The 18,517-nt window shown below is 43.7% G+C and overlaps 1 protein-coding gene across 2 annotated transcripts in view; it reads left to right on the forward strand.

The window, feature by feature from the left end:
* The window catches only part of TTLL7 (tubulin tyrosine ligase like 7), a 950,867-nt gene that overhangs the window by 385,474 nt on the left and 546,876 nt on the right, over nt 1–18,517 (forward strand). For both annotated transcript variants that reach the window (XM_069232204.1, XM_069232205.1), the window contains one exon: nt 11,827–11,894. In XM_069232204.1, coding sequence (XP_069088305.1) covers nt 11,827–11,894 — 68 coding nt within the window. The remainder of the gene's footprint in view (nt 1–11,826; nt 11,895–18,517) is intronic.

The following is an 18,517-nucleotide window of genomic DNA, read 5'->3' on the forward strand; positions in this document are numbered from 1 at the left end:
GGTTTAGACGTGCACAGCAATGGCCTCTTTCTCAATTTGCAAATACCGTTGCTTGGTGTCAGTCAATGACCGGCTCGCAAATGCCACTGGTGACCACTCATCATTGTCTTGTTTTTGGAGCATCACGGATCCTAGGCCTTTTGGGCCAGCGTGAACTGCAGTTTTTGTGTCTTTGCGGAGATCAAAATATCGCAGAATGATATCACTGGATAGGTCATCCTTGGTTCCTTCAAATGCAGTTTGTTGGGCTGATCCCCATACCCAAGATTCCGAAGACTTTGTCAGGTTTCTGAGTGGCTGTGTCAGCGTGGAATGGTCTTTAATGAAACGGTCACAGTAGTTGACCATTCCGAGAAAAGCTTCGGACTTCAGTCACGTTGGTGGTTGTGTTGAAGTAAGCCTCAGCAAGGCCTTCTAGTGCAAGTGGTTCACCTTTCTCTGCACAAAGTCCTCAGACCATGTAGGAAGAAGTTGGCACAGAAACTGAAATAAAAGACAAAGTTTATTAACCTCATGAGGTGGTACCACAGTTCAAACAGCACCCTTCGGTAATGTTTGAAGTAGCACACTGAACTGAGAGAGCATGGTCCTTTTATACCCACGCAGGGGCTAAAAGGAGGTGGTACAATTATATAAGCAAGACTTGCATACATGTAAGGTCATGTGGAAAATGCACAGTCGACAGGTAGGAGGAGCTGACAGTTTTCAAGGACTAACAGCTGCAGACCTTACTGAGCATGTGCGAAAGTGGGAGATGCTAAATATAACTTGTCACTAGGCAGATTTTCAAGAGTAGTTAACAGAAAGGTAGGACAGAGCACATGGTAGCATGTGGCAGAGAAAATGGCTGCCATGAATACAAAATGGATTCCGCGAAATGTTCACAATAGTTACTAAATACAAGATGTCTTCTGCTAATGCTTAATCTAATCGCTGCTAAACTACAACAGTTGGGGGCGCGTTCTTAATGTCCTGCACCTTCTTAGGATCAGGTGCCACGCCATCCGCTGAGAACACATATCCAAAAAACAAGATCCTGCTGGTGAGAAATTCACACTTTCAGTGGTTAAGGGTTACGCCGGATTCTTTGATTCGGTGTAACACGCTCTTGAGACTGGAATTATGCTCTGGGATGGTCGCTGTATGGATTAAGATGTAATCATTGACGTTGATAGTGCCAGGCAGATCTACTAGAAGTTCATGGATAACATTCTGGAAAACCTCAGCAGTGCTAGAGATAGCGAAGTTCATTATTTTCTAACGCTTTAATCCTACATGCTTTGTAAACGTCATTATATAATGTGACTCCTTCACTAGAACCAACTGGTGGTACCCCGAGCATAAGTCCAGCTTGGAGAACCAACAGGATCCGCTCAGTTCACCTATCAAGTCATCTATTGTGGGGGTCAGATGTCTTTCACGCTTGATGGTGACATTGGGAAGACACATGTCTACACAGATGCTTACTTCCTCTGGTTGTTTGGGCTTCCCCACGACCACTATCGGAGATATCTACTGCGTGTGTCCAGTGACTCGTTCTATGATGCCAGCTGCTTCAAGTTTGTCCAACTCTTTCTCCACCTGTGGTCTGAGGTGGAAACCAATGCATCGGTGCTGGAGCGCCACTGGCTTCACAGTCTTATCGATGTGTAGCTTTTCCTCTTTATAACAGCCCATACATTCAAATACTTTGCAGAACTGGTGAGAGAGTTCAGTCACCGACTCTTGATGTATGCCAAAAGCAAAGGTGACGATGCCCAAATCTTCTGCTGTTTGGCACCCTAATAGCATCCCATGTCCTTTTTCAGCCACATATACTTGTGCGTGAACTGACCGCGATCCATATGCCATGGATGTCTGGAATCTACCCTTGAGTGCAAGTGGCGTATTCTGGCCATACTTTTACACCTTTACCTTTGATGCATCTAAGGTAGGTGCAGGAACCATCTGGTGGTCCACATCTGCAGCCAAGATGTTTATGGAGGCACCAGTGTCAACAACAGCAAGGGTTGGATGTGCGCCTACCTTGATCTGGCACTGTGGCAGTTTCTTCGATGATTGGGCCTCATTGCCTATGGTGAACAGGGAGTGGATGACATGTTCTTCAGCGTCGTCGTCGTCCATGTCACTGCCTCTCTCGGACCTGCTTGTGGGGGCGTTGACAGAGGTGTTCCCTGGTCGTGGTTTGCTCGATCTGCACCCTTTCACAAAGTGATTGAGCTTCCCACAGCCTGCGCATTTCTTTCCTCAGGCGGGGCAGTCACTTGGTAGGTGTGATGGTCCACCACAGTACCCACACGGCCTTGATGGCAGTTGGCTGTTCCTGTGTCTAGCTCTGTTAGGAAGCAGTGCCACTGTGTTGACTGGTTCTTCCTTGATTGGTCTTTGGAGTGCTGCCTCACTATGTGAGGCTTGGGCCTTGGATAACTTTTTAGTACGTCTCATCATGAGGATGTCAGGTAGGGACCTCCCAGACTCCTCAAGGATTCTCTCTCGCAGTTTTGCTGACGGGCACCCCTCAATCACTTGGCTTCCGATCTCTTCGGTCTCATCTACGAACTGGCTAGGTCTTTGAGCCTCATGTGGAATGAATTGATCAATTCTTCTGCTTGTTGTCTGGCTTGCTTGAACACAACGCATTTGTAGTCAGAGTTTGCCATGGGTTCAAAATGCATGTTTAGGGCAGCTACCAAGGTCAAATGTGTTTTGGGGGTGGCCTCTGTGAGGTTCTTGGATATTTTGTAGATGTCTTCCCCCCGAGGTGCAAGATCATAGCTCTTTTCTGTGCATTTTCGACTTTGGTGGCCTCGAAAAATAGTAGAACTCTGTCGACCCAGTACTTCCATTGTGGGGCTTGTGCAGACGGGTCCCCTTCAATGACAAAGGCACTATACTTGCCTGCACGTTTGCTAGCGCAGAAATAACATGCTGAAACAGGGAGTGTAATTTAGGTGGCGTCAGCGGCTTCTGCTCTTCGCTCTGTGCCTTTCTGAGCCTCACCCACTGGCCACACTCTATTCTTATGTCTCACACATAACCGGCAGGTCAAACACATTCCACACGGACACGGAGGGGAGTCAGGGCAGCTCCCCTCTGCTTACATTTTATTGATAATGGTAGTGCCCCGCGACCAGCTACATCACTGGTGCGAAATTACATATCCCATACCTCACAGCTATTGATTAGCTTGGGCAGGATGGCGCTGCTTGAGTGTTTGGGGCCCTCCTAAAGGTTTGGGGACCTTCCTGCACAGTAACTTCAGAGGATAGGCAACCTGTGGAGATCCTAACCTCTGTCAATGGGGTGACCCCTGCAGTGGATGAACTGATAATTCAAGCCCCCAGACCGGGCTTCCTGACATCTTATTGGGGAACTGAGACCTATATAATGATAAATAAACCAAGTAATTCAAGGAGGTACAGGCGAGAATACAAAATACCCTTAGTTCCCCAACATATTTATTGTCCCCTTGCTTCTCATTATTCTTCAGTGCCCCCAATTTCAAATAGTCTCCTCAGAATCTGGTTGTGTGAATTTTAGGTACATTCACACATACATATCTGATTGGGATGTGACCCTTGTTGTAGTTTGACACCAGAAAACATTAACTGGCATCTTAGTGGCAGTGCAAAGAGGTCTTTGGGCTTTACAACCCTGCATGCTTACAGGAACTGACCCATTTCTGTTTCTGGTCCACTTCAAAGGGAACGTTCCTTAGACAGGGTATGATGCAAAAGATACTGTTATTTGCTTGGTAAAATATAGACGTATGGTATTGGTCAAGGCTACAGCAGTTTGTCCTCTTGAGTGTTCTATGGACTCTAGGGCAAGGTTCATCTGATTAGTTGCACTAATCAGAAAAAACAGGAGTAACATACACTTTAATGAACGACTCTGAAACACATCAGGAAATAACAGTCCTCCTTTCCTGAAGAAGGTGCATCAATTCCAAACCAACTGGAGGATTTGAAGGGCAGAGACAGCTCATTAGACATTTCTATACTGGCCAAGTCCTCATTATCCTCTTTTCTACCTACCTCTTTTGTACAGTTTTGTGTTGCCTGCTACCTATAAAGAATACATTTTATCAACATTCTTCTCCTAGTATTGTCTGCAATGCTAAATTTGAGCCAGTTTCAGGTGGGGCTCACTCATTTTTGAGGACCAGCCCTTATTTTCCCTCATCAGACATTTCCCAAGGGCTAAAGAGAAAAACACACAAACTGGAAAGACGGAGGATGAAAAAGACAGAAAAAGTGTCACCAAGTGAAAAAGCAGGAACCTGCAAGAGTGTAGTAAAAGTGCAGGGAGTGTCTGGCACTGGAATAAAGAGGTCTGAGGTAGGTCAGGATTATGCATTCCTGGTATTGGCCATGCTGACATTTAAAAACTCTGACCAGGGGCTTGTGAGCAGCCCTTTGGGCATTGGCACTCATTACTTTAGAAAATAGGCATTGATATCTGTTATCAAGTTCTTGGAAGAAATGGTATGCTTTGTTTTCTCCAGCCTCTGAAATAGACAAGGGGTGCTGGCCTGTAGCATTTGGGAGGCCTACCAGCTTGTCCTTTGTTGCAATTCTAGAAAAGGGTACAGAAATAGGTAATACAATCAAATGATCTACATGCGTTCATTATGGGATCATATGTTGTAGTGAAGTTGTGAAACGATGTGTAGTGTGTTCATGGTATTGTGGCATCAGCCAATATCATGACACAGTTGAACAACACCAATTACACCATAAAATCCATTAAATGCTATCAGCTCCTGAAATACTCCAGTGCTACATAATGTAAAGTACGTTGTGTACCAGCAGGTTTTTGTGCCTCCAGTGTCACTTGTTCAAAAATGCCCCTTTGCCCTCACTCCAATAATTAACTCTTACTTCTTATATCTCAAATATGAGTTGTGGAGATTTTATCGCCAGTAATACCATGTGTGCTTAAATCTGCATCCCCTGGATGCAGATTTTAGCAGAAACCTCCCAAAAGTTATCAGGGGAAATATATCTAGAAGATACTGGGACATGCAAAGTTTGGTGCGTTAGCCACTAAAATCTACGTTTTGGGGACAAAACTTGTAATAGACAGTAATCACCACATATGATGAAATCCAAACATCTCATTGTCAGATTTTACGTGTGCAATAATTATTGCACTGTACACTGGGGAACTCGTAATGAGGCCAGGTGTCCTTATTTCATGAAGTCTTAACCGTACTAAAAGCTGAGCAAATATACCAACTAACCTCAATGCTGCAAACCCTGAAAATTACCAAAATGCAATCAAACGTGAAAATCCTCAGTACCATAAGTTCACAAAATGCTTTACTATAAGAAGCTTAACAAATGCAGTATTACAATTAGCTGTGAATTATACTGCCAGAGCCCAGTGGTGGCTCGTGAACTTTAAAGTGGTAGGGGCTTAAATATCTTCCTCAAATAGAACTAAGCAACCTAAGTGAGAAAGACTGACTCTCTGTAGGTTGGGGTTTGATGGTTCTCCCCAGAGAAAATTCTGAAAAAGCAAGGCATAATGGTGCAATTTTACAGGGTGATTTTCACATGCATTTACTGAATTAACTATTCCAATTATTGTCCATTTACTTACCAGTAAACATCATTACTTCAGGTTCATGACCTTTGTCACAGTCATTACACTATGAGCTTATGCTTCCCCTGACAGAAAGCTCAAAAAACAAATACAATGGTACCCACCCCTCCTCTCAGGCCACATACTGCATACCTGTCACCTGATATAAAAAGCATGAGAACTGACCTCATATCCTGTATTCCCAAGCCCACGTAAATGAAGCTGAAAACTCCCTAGGAAAGGGAGAAATGGTAAACCGGACTGTGACGGGGTGGTCATAGACTTGGAGTAATGAAGTTTTCTATAAATAACCAGCCATTTCTGCCAAGTTCAACCTCCCATCACACTCATTACTGTATAAGCAAACACCCAAGTATCTCTTTAGCAGCTTCATAAAAACTGACTTCACTGTATTTGATGCTCAGAAACATTTATTATAAACAAAAATGTGAATCATGATTAACTTCATCACTGATTCCGTATTGCGTTTAACACCGAAATCCCAAATGTTGCAGATATATTTTTCTCCACCAATAATCTGTTATGTGATATAAAGTTATCAAGATATCCCATGTTGCCCCATTGCAATAGTTTATCAGTAATGCGCCTTTAAAACCTACACAAGAGGTTGCGATACGTCTGGACCTTGTGTGGAAGCAAGTCAACTCTAGATTCATAAGCAGTAATAATGACCCCTTTAGCCATCTACTTAATTTTACATTAGAAATTTTTAATCCTTGCCCTGCCAATCCAAACATTACAAACAATGCATCCACTTTTCAGAAACCATCATCCTCTCCACATAATGTGAGAGGACTCTTCTAGCACCTAATGTATTTAAAAAGCTGTTGCTCTTGAGACTTCAGGGCTGGACAAAAAACTAGAACAATACTTATCAGCAATCTAGCCAACAAAGGGGCTAAAGCCTCACACCCTGTTTTTTCAAGTGCTCTCACTGCCATCCATTGGACACACAAAGTAGACACTGCTAAATCCAGATCAAAACCTTCCCTTAGAACGTCTAGAATCCTAATTTTATCAATCCTCCATCCACATGAAACTTTCCCGACACACAATTTTTCAAATGACTTCCAAGGCCTGGAGTAAGCTTTTAAAGTAGCAGGACGCCTAGACAGCTAAATTAAAAATACTATCTCCACAGGACAACCCCTAGCTTCCAGATTCACCCTTTCAAGAGGTGCGCCACCAATTGAAGTCAGCTCAATCCTTCTTGAGAAATCTGAGGATATAGCAATTGATAGGGATCCAGAGAAATGTTCCAGTGCAGGAGCTCTGTCATTTGTAGAAGCAAAAGAAGCCATGGACAACGGCTCCCACATGGAACCATTAACAGTACACATGCCTGGTCCTGTTTTATCTTTATTAGGACTCTCTGAATTAATGGCATTGGAGGGAATGTGTAAGTCAGCTCTTCCGGCAATTTGTTTGGCATTGCATCAAACCTCCAAGCCTTGGAGGATGTAAGTATTGTGCAATATTTCTGAACAATTGCATTTTCCTACATCAGGTAGACTGAACCTCTTTATCAACTTCTGAAACACCTGGGTTTTCAACAACACTGAGGATATTGTTGGAAATATCCTCTTCAGTTTGTCTGCCTGCACATTTGGAACCCCGGCAGGTGAATCATCCTCAGTGTTAACAAATTTAGGGGGTCATTCTGACCCCGGCGGGTGGCGGGAGCCGCCCGCCTGGAGGGAACCGCCAGAAGACCGTACCGCGGTCAAAAGACCGCAGCGGTCATTCTGGGTTTCCCACTGGGCTGACGGGCGACCGCCAAAAGGCCGCCCGCCAGCCCAGTGGGAAACACCCCTCCATGAGGATGCCGGCTCCGAATGGAGCCGGCGGAGTGGAGGATGTGCGACGGGTGCAGTGGCACCCGTCGCGTATTTCAGTGTCTGCAAAGCAGACACTGAAATACAAAGTGGGGCCCTCTTACGGGGGCCCCTGCAGTGCCCATGCCATTGGCATGGGCACTGCAGGGGCCCCCAGGGGCCCCACAACACCCCTCACCGCCATCCTGTTCCTGGCGGGCGGAACCGCCAGGAACAGGATGGTGGTGAGGGGGTCGGAATCCCCATGGCGGCGCAGCAAGCTGCGCCGCCATGGCGGATTCCCATGGGCAGCGGAAAGTCGGCGGTACACCGCCGGCTTTCCGCTTCTGGCCGCGGCTGTACCGCCGCGGTCAGAATGCCCGGCGGAGCACCGCCAGCCTGTTGGCGGTGCTATCGCCGACCCCGGCGGTCAGAATGACCCCCTCAATATTGCCCACCGGCAAATCTGATGCATTCAAAGCGGGAACTTGTGAGCTCCCCGATGATTTACATAACAGACCACAATCCTGTTATCTGACCTCTTGCTGAAAAATCTGGGGTTAAAAATCATTTAATGCCAGCTGGAACGCTTTTAGTTCCCTCCAGTTGGAAGACTCCCTTGCCTCTGCTGACCAAAGACTCTACACAGTTTCCTGCCCTACAACAGTTCCCCAGTCCAGTTCATTGGCATTTGACATCAAGAACACTAGAGATTGAGTGGAGAAAGGTAACCCCTTTTTCAAGTTCCCTTTCTTTTGCCACCACTGCAATTGTTGTATTATGCCTGAGTTCACAGGAATGGTTTGCTCAGAATTCTCAGAACAGGGACTCCAAAAGGTTAGACGATGATTCACCAATGTATACATGTGGAGTCTGGCCCAGGGAATAATCATGGTTGCTGATGCCTTTGGTTGGGGCGACACCCCTTGAATTTATTGTTGGCATGGTATACAACTACTGCCACTGTATGCACGTGAAGGTATGTCATTGCTGAATTGTTTAACATTTTGAAACAAAACTCAATAAAGAGATGTGTTTTAAAAACAATTATTATCAATGCCATTTAGCCTTGTAACCGTAACCATTGTCTAGCAGTCTGGCTTTGACTCGATAATATCAAAGCCAGTTCCAATATTAAAGTCCTTATTTTCAATTGTGTCAGAAAAGCTCTCCTCATATTTGTCCTGAAGTGCCCCCCAATGAACAGAAGGTCTTGAGAAGGGACTAGGTGAGACTTCTCCTGATTTATTAAAAGTCTTTGATTCTCCACCATCCTGAATACTTTCATGATCTGCAGTTGTGCCTTTAAAAAAGAAGAGGGGCAATGCAATAAATCCACAAGAACAGCCAACACTTTGGTAAAACCCTGGGAGAAGAAGAGAGATCAAATTATTATACCTGAAACTGGTAGTGTTCCTCTTTTATACAAAACCCATAACTCTCTGAAAAAACAGATGAACTGGCACTTGTAGGTATGTCTCTCTCAAATCGAGAGATGTTGAAAAGTCTCCAATGGATAGAAAATGAGGGATAATTTTTAAAGTCACTATTTTGAACTTTTTATGAGGTATGAATGAATTCTCTGACTTTAGATCCAGAACTGGTGTGAAATGCCCATTTGGATTTGCCACCAAAAATAGGATTGAATAAGACCCTTTTCCCTTTGATTACAGGGTACTTTAATAATCGCTCTTTTTTAAATCCATATTTCAATTCCCCTCAGAAGAGTCTCCTTCTTTACTGGAGCTGCAGTCAAGAGTTTTACACAAAAAAACATCTGGAGGAACATCTTGGAATTCTATGCAATAACCCTCCCAGATTATCTGAAGAATTAAATTGTTCTTCACTGACTCCTCAGAAGCACTCAGAAAGATCCTGAGGCAACTCCCAAAGAAGTTGTTTATTTTATTGTGGCATAATCGTGATTTTTATTGTAGCTGCCCTTGATTCGAAGAATCGGGCTGCTGATTCCTAGATTTTTCTGCATAAAGGACTCCTCTGCGCATACCCTCCCCTGAAATGGCTGACTTCCCATCTTATTTTAGAAGTCTGGACCAAAGCCCTTCAAGATCTGAATAATCTCCCTCTAGAAGGCTGATGTACTGAAGCTAGCAGTTTCCTATCCTCAACAAACTGATTATCATGGACTCAAACTGATCCCCAAACAGTTTGGATCCAGTGAATGGAACTGTGAGAAATTGGTTGAGGGGGTGAAGTCCTTCACAAAGCAACAACCACAATCCTTGCCAAGGTGAACCACAAAGATCACTATATTGACGTGTGTTTAACTCTCTGAAAGCTTGTAAAAAAACAGTGAGGCTTAACTAAAAGGCAGTGTGTTAAGTATGCAGCACACAATAAGCAACAACAGTAATCAAGTATTAAATTAAAAACACAACACAAGAAAAATCCCAAGCCAATTTAATAAACAGATTATGATTTAGTAAATAGCCAAAACAACAAAACTTGGATCAGTAGAAGTGAAGATATGCAATTTTAAAGACTTAGGTGAAAATAGTGCCTAGAAGTGCAGTGCACCAGTAATGGGCTTCCGGTCACATTGGACTGGGACAAAGTCACAAGTATAGGTGAGCCACAGGCTAGGCACAATAGGACCAAGTTTGGCCCGCTGAGAAATGTACCTTGTGTCTTTGGTGCATGGACTGCGCTGCATTGCTTCGCAAGGCTTTTTGTAGTCTGGTGTCTGTTCCAATGAGGCTAAACAGCGAGGCTTTGTGGCTCTTTGAGTCACTCATTTTTGCAGGGCTTGGAATCACTCTTCGATTTAATTAAACCTTCAGTTAGGCCAAAAGCAGCTGTCTTTGATGCCAGCCAAGGGTATAGGAACTGGGGAGGCACCTCTTGGGGATCAGGAACTCACTCCAGCATAGCGCAGCAGGGCTGTTTGCAGGTCCAGGTAGTCCAGTGCAGCAGGTCAGCTGGGGAGTTTCAGAGACGCCTCTGGAGCTTGTTGTATTCCTGTATTCAGCCAACTGATCCATGAAGTCACTCTGGGTGCCCTGGACTCAGGGAGATGATCCTCTATCCTTGAAGTAGAAAGACAGGTCTCAAGCAGCAGGGCAGTCCCCCAGAGTACAAGGCAGTCCTTCTGAGGTCCTCTATGGGTCGAGGAGTGTAATAAAGTGTTAGTCTGAGGAATCAATGTGTTCAGCTTTTAAAGTTGGAGAAACTTTCATACTTCTGCCACATCTGGTTATGGAATTTCCTTCCTTCTCCTGCTCTGGCTCTAAGCTGTCGGGAGTTAAAATAGGCTTATCTTAAATTCTTTGTGAGTGTGCTGGAGGCAGCCCATTTCAAATGTAAATCCTTCCTTCCTATGCCTAGTCCCTCTTTGTCTTACTGTTGGGGAGGAATACACAAAGGCCAACTGGCAACTACACCCAGTCATGTGCCCCAGGACACAGGATGCAGGTACCAAATTGTACACATAGGGTCTGATTTAGTTTTGGGGGGATGGAATACTCTGTCACAAACATGATAGACACCCCATCTGCATTATTATATTATCCATTGAATATAATGGGATTGTAACACAGTGAATGGGATATTCGTCACATTTGTGACAGAGTATCCCCCTCCGCCAAGAACTAAATCAGGCCCATAGTCTTTGTCAATAATTAGTACACTTGGCCTTTGTAGATTCTTGGTTCCCACCACTCATCCTTGTGATCTCATTGAAGAGCCCTGTATGGTGAGAGGAGCACTGTTGCATATTAATTTCTCATGGCTTATAAAACTAAACAGATGGGACCTAACTTTAGAACATCTAGGAGACTAGTTTCATCATAGTGGTTTGGAAGAGGCAGAAGACACTGTTGTTACAATTAAGGGGGGCAAAATTGCATACTTTTTCTTTTGAAATTTCAAGAAATTCCATATAACATATGGGAATTTACACTTGTAGAATGAAATGTGGTTTACAGTTATCTTGTGTGACTTTTGTCACATGAGTGTGCACCTTGGGTACAAAGTCTTGTGAGATACCCACAGGAAATCAGTTTAAGCAAAAGATGGCCCTTAGTAAGTATTTTCTGCATGCTCTGGTTTGGCCCAGTTGAAAAATTATACAAAATTGCGTAGTGAGAAACGTCAATTAAAATTGGAAATTAAGCACAAGAGAAGATTTGTAAATTACAAGAATTTTGCCAACGTAATTAAAATTTCTGCCAGGTCTAGTTACAATGGTATTATAAAATATTTATTTTGGGAAAGAACAGTCACTTTGTGACAAATTAATTCCCTAAGACACAATAATTGTGCCAGTCAAAATGTACATGCACATTGCTTTATAAGCCTACACATGCAGTCAATTGAATTTACAAAATCATGCTTTAAATAAGTTTCTAAAGCATGCATTAACTAATGTCAACCTTTGTTACAGCGAATTAACCATTTTCCAGGAATGGGAGAGATATGTAGGAAGGATTGCTTATCAAGAAACATGACCAAGTAAGTAATTCTATAAAATGGATCATCCTTATACTCAATAGTTTTCATATTAATTTCCACTCATGCTTTCAAACACATTATTCTGGCTTGTCAGAAAGGTAAGTACTAGAAAAAACTATGTTAGTAGTCCTGGGAAGATGGCAAGCCTATGTAAAATATCTCATCCTTAATAATCTCTTGATGTGAGGAAGGCACTCAGAAGAAAGGTTTTTAGGTCTAATGTTGTGATGCTGTAAACCCCATCATACGTGTTAAAATAATGTGTTGCATCCATAAATAGATAATTGCTTCAGTTTTTTTTATTGCCTTCATCTGTGTGGGTACTTGGGTACTTTGCAGATGGAGAATAGTTGTATTTCTTGTACGTAAATGGGTTATTCATTGAGGGCGTGAAAACCTTACTCAAGCAACATCCACAATCCTTGGCATAAAAGCAGTCAGGCCTAACCTAGAGACACTGTGCAAATTATTTATGCAGCACACAAACAGAAATAAAGTAAAAACAGAACACAAGAAAAATCCCAGCCCAATTTAGAAAAATAGATTAAATCTTAATAACATTAAAGCAAATTAAAACCGGTCAATAGACCCAGAATTGTGAATTTTTAAGGTTTTTAGTGTTAAATGTCTCCTAAAAGATCAAAGCACCAACCACAGTTATCTGGTGTTGTGAGACCGTGGCCAAGTTAAGATTTGAGGCTGACCATGATGGAGCGCGGGTCAGATACAAGGGATGGATTGGGGCTGGTCTTGGCTTACCTTCAGGTTGAGAACATTTTTTGACAAAAAAAGTCCAGGAGTAGGTGGATTTCAGTGGGGCAGGCAGAAGGCTGTATCCGAGTAGGAGTCATTGTTGGACCAAGTTTCAGGAAGACGTTGATGCTGGCAGGAAAAAGCTCAGAGTGGCAGAAGCTAGATTTCCAGTCCTCGGTCGCCATCGAGCCTTGTGGAGATTTTAGTTTGAAACTGTATGTTTTAACTGACATTTTCACCTAACTATAAGGTTTCTTTAACTTCAGTTTTTTTCAGAGAATTTCTATAGATTTTTCTAACCTAAAGTGATATTATATTACCATACGTAAAGTGAATCCCACGTTGCACATGGACTTTGACTGTGCATGGTGTAGAATTAGTGCACGGCCTTGCTTGAGGCCACACGCTGCAACCAACACCACATGAACAGCCAACCCCAGGCAAACACATGGCCAAAGGCCATGTGCAGCGTGAATTTGTGGCCAGGCCCTGCATCCAACCCATTGGTGCAACCCCCTCCCCAGGAAACTTCAAGCACATGGTCCACCTCCCAGGGTCTGTGGGAGGCATCAGGGACACCATCCTTTCGGGCCATAATGTGAAATAAGGAGAGGGGGCACACAGCCCCACTCCCCAAGACTTAATTGACCCCAGGGATCCCATTCCTTAATTCCTGTACACTTTCTGGGTGGGTTCCCTGGTACCTAGCCAGGGCACCCCACCAAATAATATGATGGGGTTGTGGGGGGAGCGGCTGGCTCCCCACAGGCACCCAACCTAGGTGCTGCTGGAGCTGGCATTGCTCCTGCCTGGTGGGAGCAGCTGTTGTCTTTTGCTCCCACTCGGCAGGAGCAATATGTATTTCCTTGCTTGCATGCCTGCTCCCATATGGTGGGAGCTCTAATAATGCTCACACTGGGTGGGAGCAGAGAGCAGGTATATGTTTCCCTGCCTGCCCTAATGCTGACAGGGAAACTACTGTGTCCGGGGGGTAGGCTCCCTAGGACACAGTAATTGAGCCATCCCTGGAGTATGGTGTCCTGAGGCCTATTAGGGCTCAAGGAGGTGGGCTTTATGTCCCCTTCCCTTCTCTAAAGCATTTGGTCCCAGGGGATCGGTAATCCAGGGCCTATTTAAACCACCCTTATGTTCAAATTTCAATGACCACCCAGGGAGATGAGGTCCCCGGGGCCTCCCCAAGGCTTAGGGAGGAGGGGCCACATGTTCTCTTCCCATAAATAATCTTTTGTGCCTCCCCCGGGGCCCTTGCCCACCCCGGGGGGGGGGGGATGTTGACGCTAGCACAAGGGCTTATGCTTTTCAAAAGATTTTGCTGCAAATTTGTGATCCTCCTCAAATTTGTGGCTTAATAAAAACATTTTTAGAGGTAAGTTTCCTCTTTCCATAAACTTCTCCTGATGTCTTTTTTTTTTAACCTATTTGTCAGGACTCTGGACTGAGCCCTGACTCATAAGATGCCTGCTGCCACATTGTTATTGATGTGATGGGAGCGCCGGAAATATATAAAATTTTTGTGCGTTAAGTGCCAAAGACTTCTGAATGGAGCTACACCAAATTGCAAAAAGCACACTTTCTGTACCATAATCTAGCTTTCTGTCAAATTTGATGTAAATACGCTCAGCCATTTTTGTGGTATCGCTGTTCAATTTTCCTCTAGAAAAATGAAAGAGGAAAATGTGTTTTGGGAGCCCCCTTTTTCTTGGCCCCTGCTTGATGGATAACTCTTAAATTTGCAGGAAGGAGCTGAAGTAGATGAGAATTTTGTGGAAAACAAAAAATGCATTTCCTATAGAAATACAGACCTAAGTGTAACTACCCAATATATGTATATATATTCTATATATGTGTGTATATATATATATATGTGTGTGTGTGTGTGTGTATGTGTGTGTATGTGTATGTGTATATATATATATATATATATATATATATATATATACAGCGAAACAAACAGTTCCACTGAAAGCCGCCTACATCCACCATGCGAGGCTGGTGCTGAACAGCGGTCGTGGCCCCCATTATAAATCAATTTAATATTCCTGCTACCTAATTTCATACAGCAAAAAAAGTCGCACCCAAGGTGTCAGCTTCTCAATCCAAGTTCTTTATTTGACTTGGCTACGCGTTTTAACACCGAAGTGCCTTCATCATGGCCCAATCGAAAAAAAAAAGAAAAAAAAAAAAAAAAAATATATATATATATATATATATATATATATATATATATATATATATATGCATGTATATGATCTCTGCAGCCATCCACAACATTTAAAAGATGCTTAATGGTGCCCCCTGTATATTCTGATGGCATCGCCAGGGTAAAAACAATATAATATTAAAGCCCTGACAGGGCATTAATGGATGCTCCTTGATTGGAACAGTGAATAATAAATTAGCAGCTTATGCTGCTCATTTATTATTCCTTTTGTTTTTTAGGTACCCTGGTCATGCCTGGGACTAACACATTTCATGTACTCATTGGGACTGTGGAGGAACTCCAAGGCCCCTGAAGGCTCCCAGCCAGCACCCATTCAGATCCCATCCCTCGAGGACTAGTCTAATTGTTTTATTTTGCGGGGGAGGGGGGCCATGCGTACCCCCTCCCTCGGCTGATCTTGGCCCTGGGAGCCCATCCCCCGGTGCCCAGCCTAATAATTTTTTTCTTGGCAGGGGCCACATGGTTCTCCTCCCCAGGGCTGGTTTGGCCTCGGGACCCCATCAACTGGGGCCCAGCCATGTGACGTGGGTGCCCCCAGTGCACCCAGTCTCAATGTTGGGGACCATGGGGGGAGCCTCTATGGTCCCAGCTGGCTCCCCACCTCCTGCAGGAGTCAGCATTGCTGTCACAGAGGGAGCTCCCTCTCTGTGAGAGCAGTTTCCTCTCTGTGCCTGCCCGCATTTCCCCACCAACATATTTCTTTGATGCCCCAGGGAGGTGGTGGTCCCCAGGGCATCAGGGGGGCCATGCAGGCCCCTGCACCATATTTGTTTAACACCCTGGGGAGGTGGTGGTACCCGAGACAGCAGGGGGACCGGGCTGCCGCCCTGCATTAAAATAACAATGCCCCTGGGGCTTGGCCCGCCCGGGGCTTATTAAAAACGAGTGGGAGCCCGCGCTTGTTTTTTTTAACATTTTCGGTGGATACGCTGCGATGCCTGCAGAATGTTTTTTTAAAATGCTTTTTTGCCCTGGGGGGGTCGCTCTGGGGCTATTACTCAGTAGGTTGAAGGTTCAAATCATGGTATCTCATGCAGCGTGTCTATTTATGCTCAAGTGTTTTGACGGTTAAACATTTCTAGTAATGGAACATTGAAGTCTTTTTCCCATCAGAATCTGTTGGCTGAATATCATCGGTAAGTCTGAGCAAAGCACAGTAAGCAGTCACTTCTAGCCTAGTAGTTAAGGTCTCAGAACCTCACACTACAAGTTAAGAGTTCCAGTCTAGGTGAGTCTGTGTTCATTTTCCTTCTCTAGTTTCTTTTCAGCTTGAAAGGTGATCTCACTCTTTTTAATTGACAAATACATTTTTCTTTTCAATTTGTCCAGAAATCTCATTCTATGTATATCATTCATCAAAACCTATAAAACTCTCTATCTCTCTCCTTCTCCCTATCTTTCCCTCTCTTTCAGTTTCTCTCTTTCAGTCATTTTCTTCCATCCCCATCCCCACACCGACTCAGACCCTTACGTACCCACTCATAGACCCACCCAAACACTGATGCACCCACTCACAGGTCCACTCAGACACTGAAGCACCCACTCACAGACCCACTCGGACTCTGATGCACCCGCTCACAGACCCACTCAGACACTGAAGACCCACTCACAGACCCACTCAGACACTGATGCACCCACTCACAGACCCACTCAGACCCTCACGCACCCACTCACAGACCCAGTCAGACCCTCACACACCGATTCACAGACTCACTCAGACACTAATGCACCCAGTCAGACCCGCTCAGACACTCTTGCACCCATTCACATACCCACTCAGACCCCAACATACCCACTCACAGACCCACACAGACACTCATGCATCCACTCACAGACCCACTCAGACTCTCACACACCCACTCACAGACCGACCCAGACAGTGACACATGCACTCACAGTCTCACCCAGACATTGACGCACCCACTCACAGACCCACTCAGCCCATCACATATCTACTCTCTGAACCACTCAGACCCTCACACACCCACTGTCACACCCAGACAGACACTCTCACACCCAGAGACACCCTCTCACACCTATTCTCACACCCAGAGAGACAGACCTTTGGGCCGTGTGTGGAGTTGCGTGGTTATAGTGGGTAACCCTTGCCACACTGTGAAGGCCATGTGTGGTGCAGGTTTGGGTGGTTATTGGAGTTTGGCTGCAGGCCCTGCAGGCAAAAACCACTGCCATGCACAGCAGTGGTTGGATTATTGTCTAGTGATTAAAATTACTTTACATTAAAAAAAACCCATAGAAATTCACTGAAAAAAACAAAGGTTATAGGGATCTAATAGTTAGTAAATAGAATTAAGAAACATGGAAATTCACTTACAAAACAAAAGTTACAGGAAAATTACAGTTAGGTTCTGAATTTACTCATACAAAACCTTGGAAATAATCAGTTTGAGTTATTTCAAGTAACTATAACTGAGGCACTAAGGTAACTATAACTTGCTCCCTCTCCATGCACTGCTAATTACTCCAGATATTACAGCAATCGTGACAACTTTTATAACATCACTAAAAATATCAATGAAGTATTAGCAGTCAAATTAATGAAGAAAAAACTGCATGGCAGTGGCGCAAGCGATAGAAATCTAAGGGCACGAGTTATAGTTACTTGAAATAACTCTAACTGTAACTGCTGAATTTCTAAGGTTTTAAACTTAACTATAACGTCCCTGTAACCTTTGCGTTTGTAAGTGAATATATATGTAGACATATATATATTATTATATATATAAATTTATTCACTTAAGAAACAAAATGTTACAAGGATGTTATAGTTAAGTTCACATTTTAAGCATACAAATCCATAGAAATTCAGCAGTTTGAGTTTTTTCAAGTAGCTATAACTCGTGCCCTAAGGTAAATATAACTTACGCCCCCGACATGCACAGTTTTTCCCCTCAATAGTTTTACTGCAAATATTATATTCATATTATCAATGATGTTATCAAAGATGTCATGAGTGTTGCAATATATGGGGTGATTAGCAGTGCATGGCGAGTGAGCGAGTTATAGTTACCTTAGAGCACGAGTTATAGTTACTTTAAATAACTATGGGGGTTATTCTAACTTTGGAGGAGTGTTAATCCGTCCCAAAAGTGACGGTAAAGTGACGGATATACCACCAGCCGTATTACGAGTTCCATAGGATATAATGGACTCGTAATACGGCTGGTGGTAAATCCGTCACTTTTCCGTCACTTTTGGGACGGATTAACACCTCCTCCAAAGTTAGAATAACCCCCTATAACTATAACTGTTGTATTTCTATGGCTTCATACTTTTAAAATGTGAGCCTAACTCTAAGGTCCCTGTAACCTTTGTTTTTGTAAGTGAACTACTATGTTTTTTGTAAATTCTGTATCCTAACTATAACGTCCTCCAACCTTAGGTTTTTTAGTGAATTTCTATGTTTTTTATTAATGTAAAGTAATGTAAATTACTATCAACGTTAATCCAACCACCCTGAATCTGAGCCTCAAAATGGTTGCCAATGCTTCCTGGTTGAAGTGTTGGTAGCCAATCAGATTTATGCCCAAGATCGAGAGGATTCGCAAAAACGTTGCGCCTCTAGAAAGACACATTTGGTTTTCCTTCAATTTCTCTTAAACTACTG

This window comes from Pleurodeles waltl, chromosome 4_2 (assembly GCF_031143425.1).
Source record: "Pleurodeles waltl isolate 20211129_DDA chromosome 4_2, aPleWal1.hap1.20221129, whole genome shotgun sequence".
NCBI lineage: Eukaryota > Metazoa > Chordata > Amphibia > Caudata > Salamandridae > Pleurodeles > Pleurodeles waltl.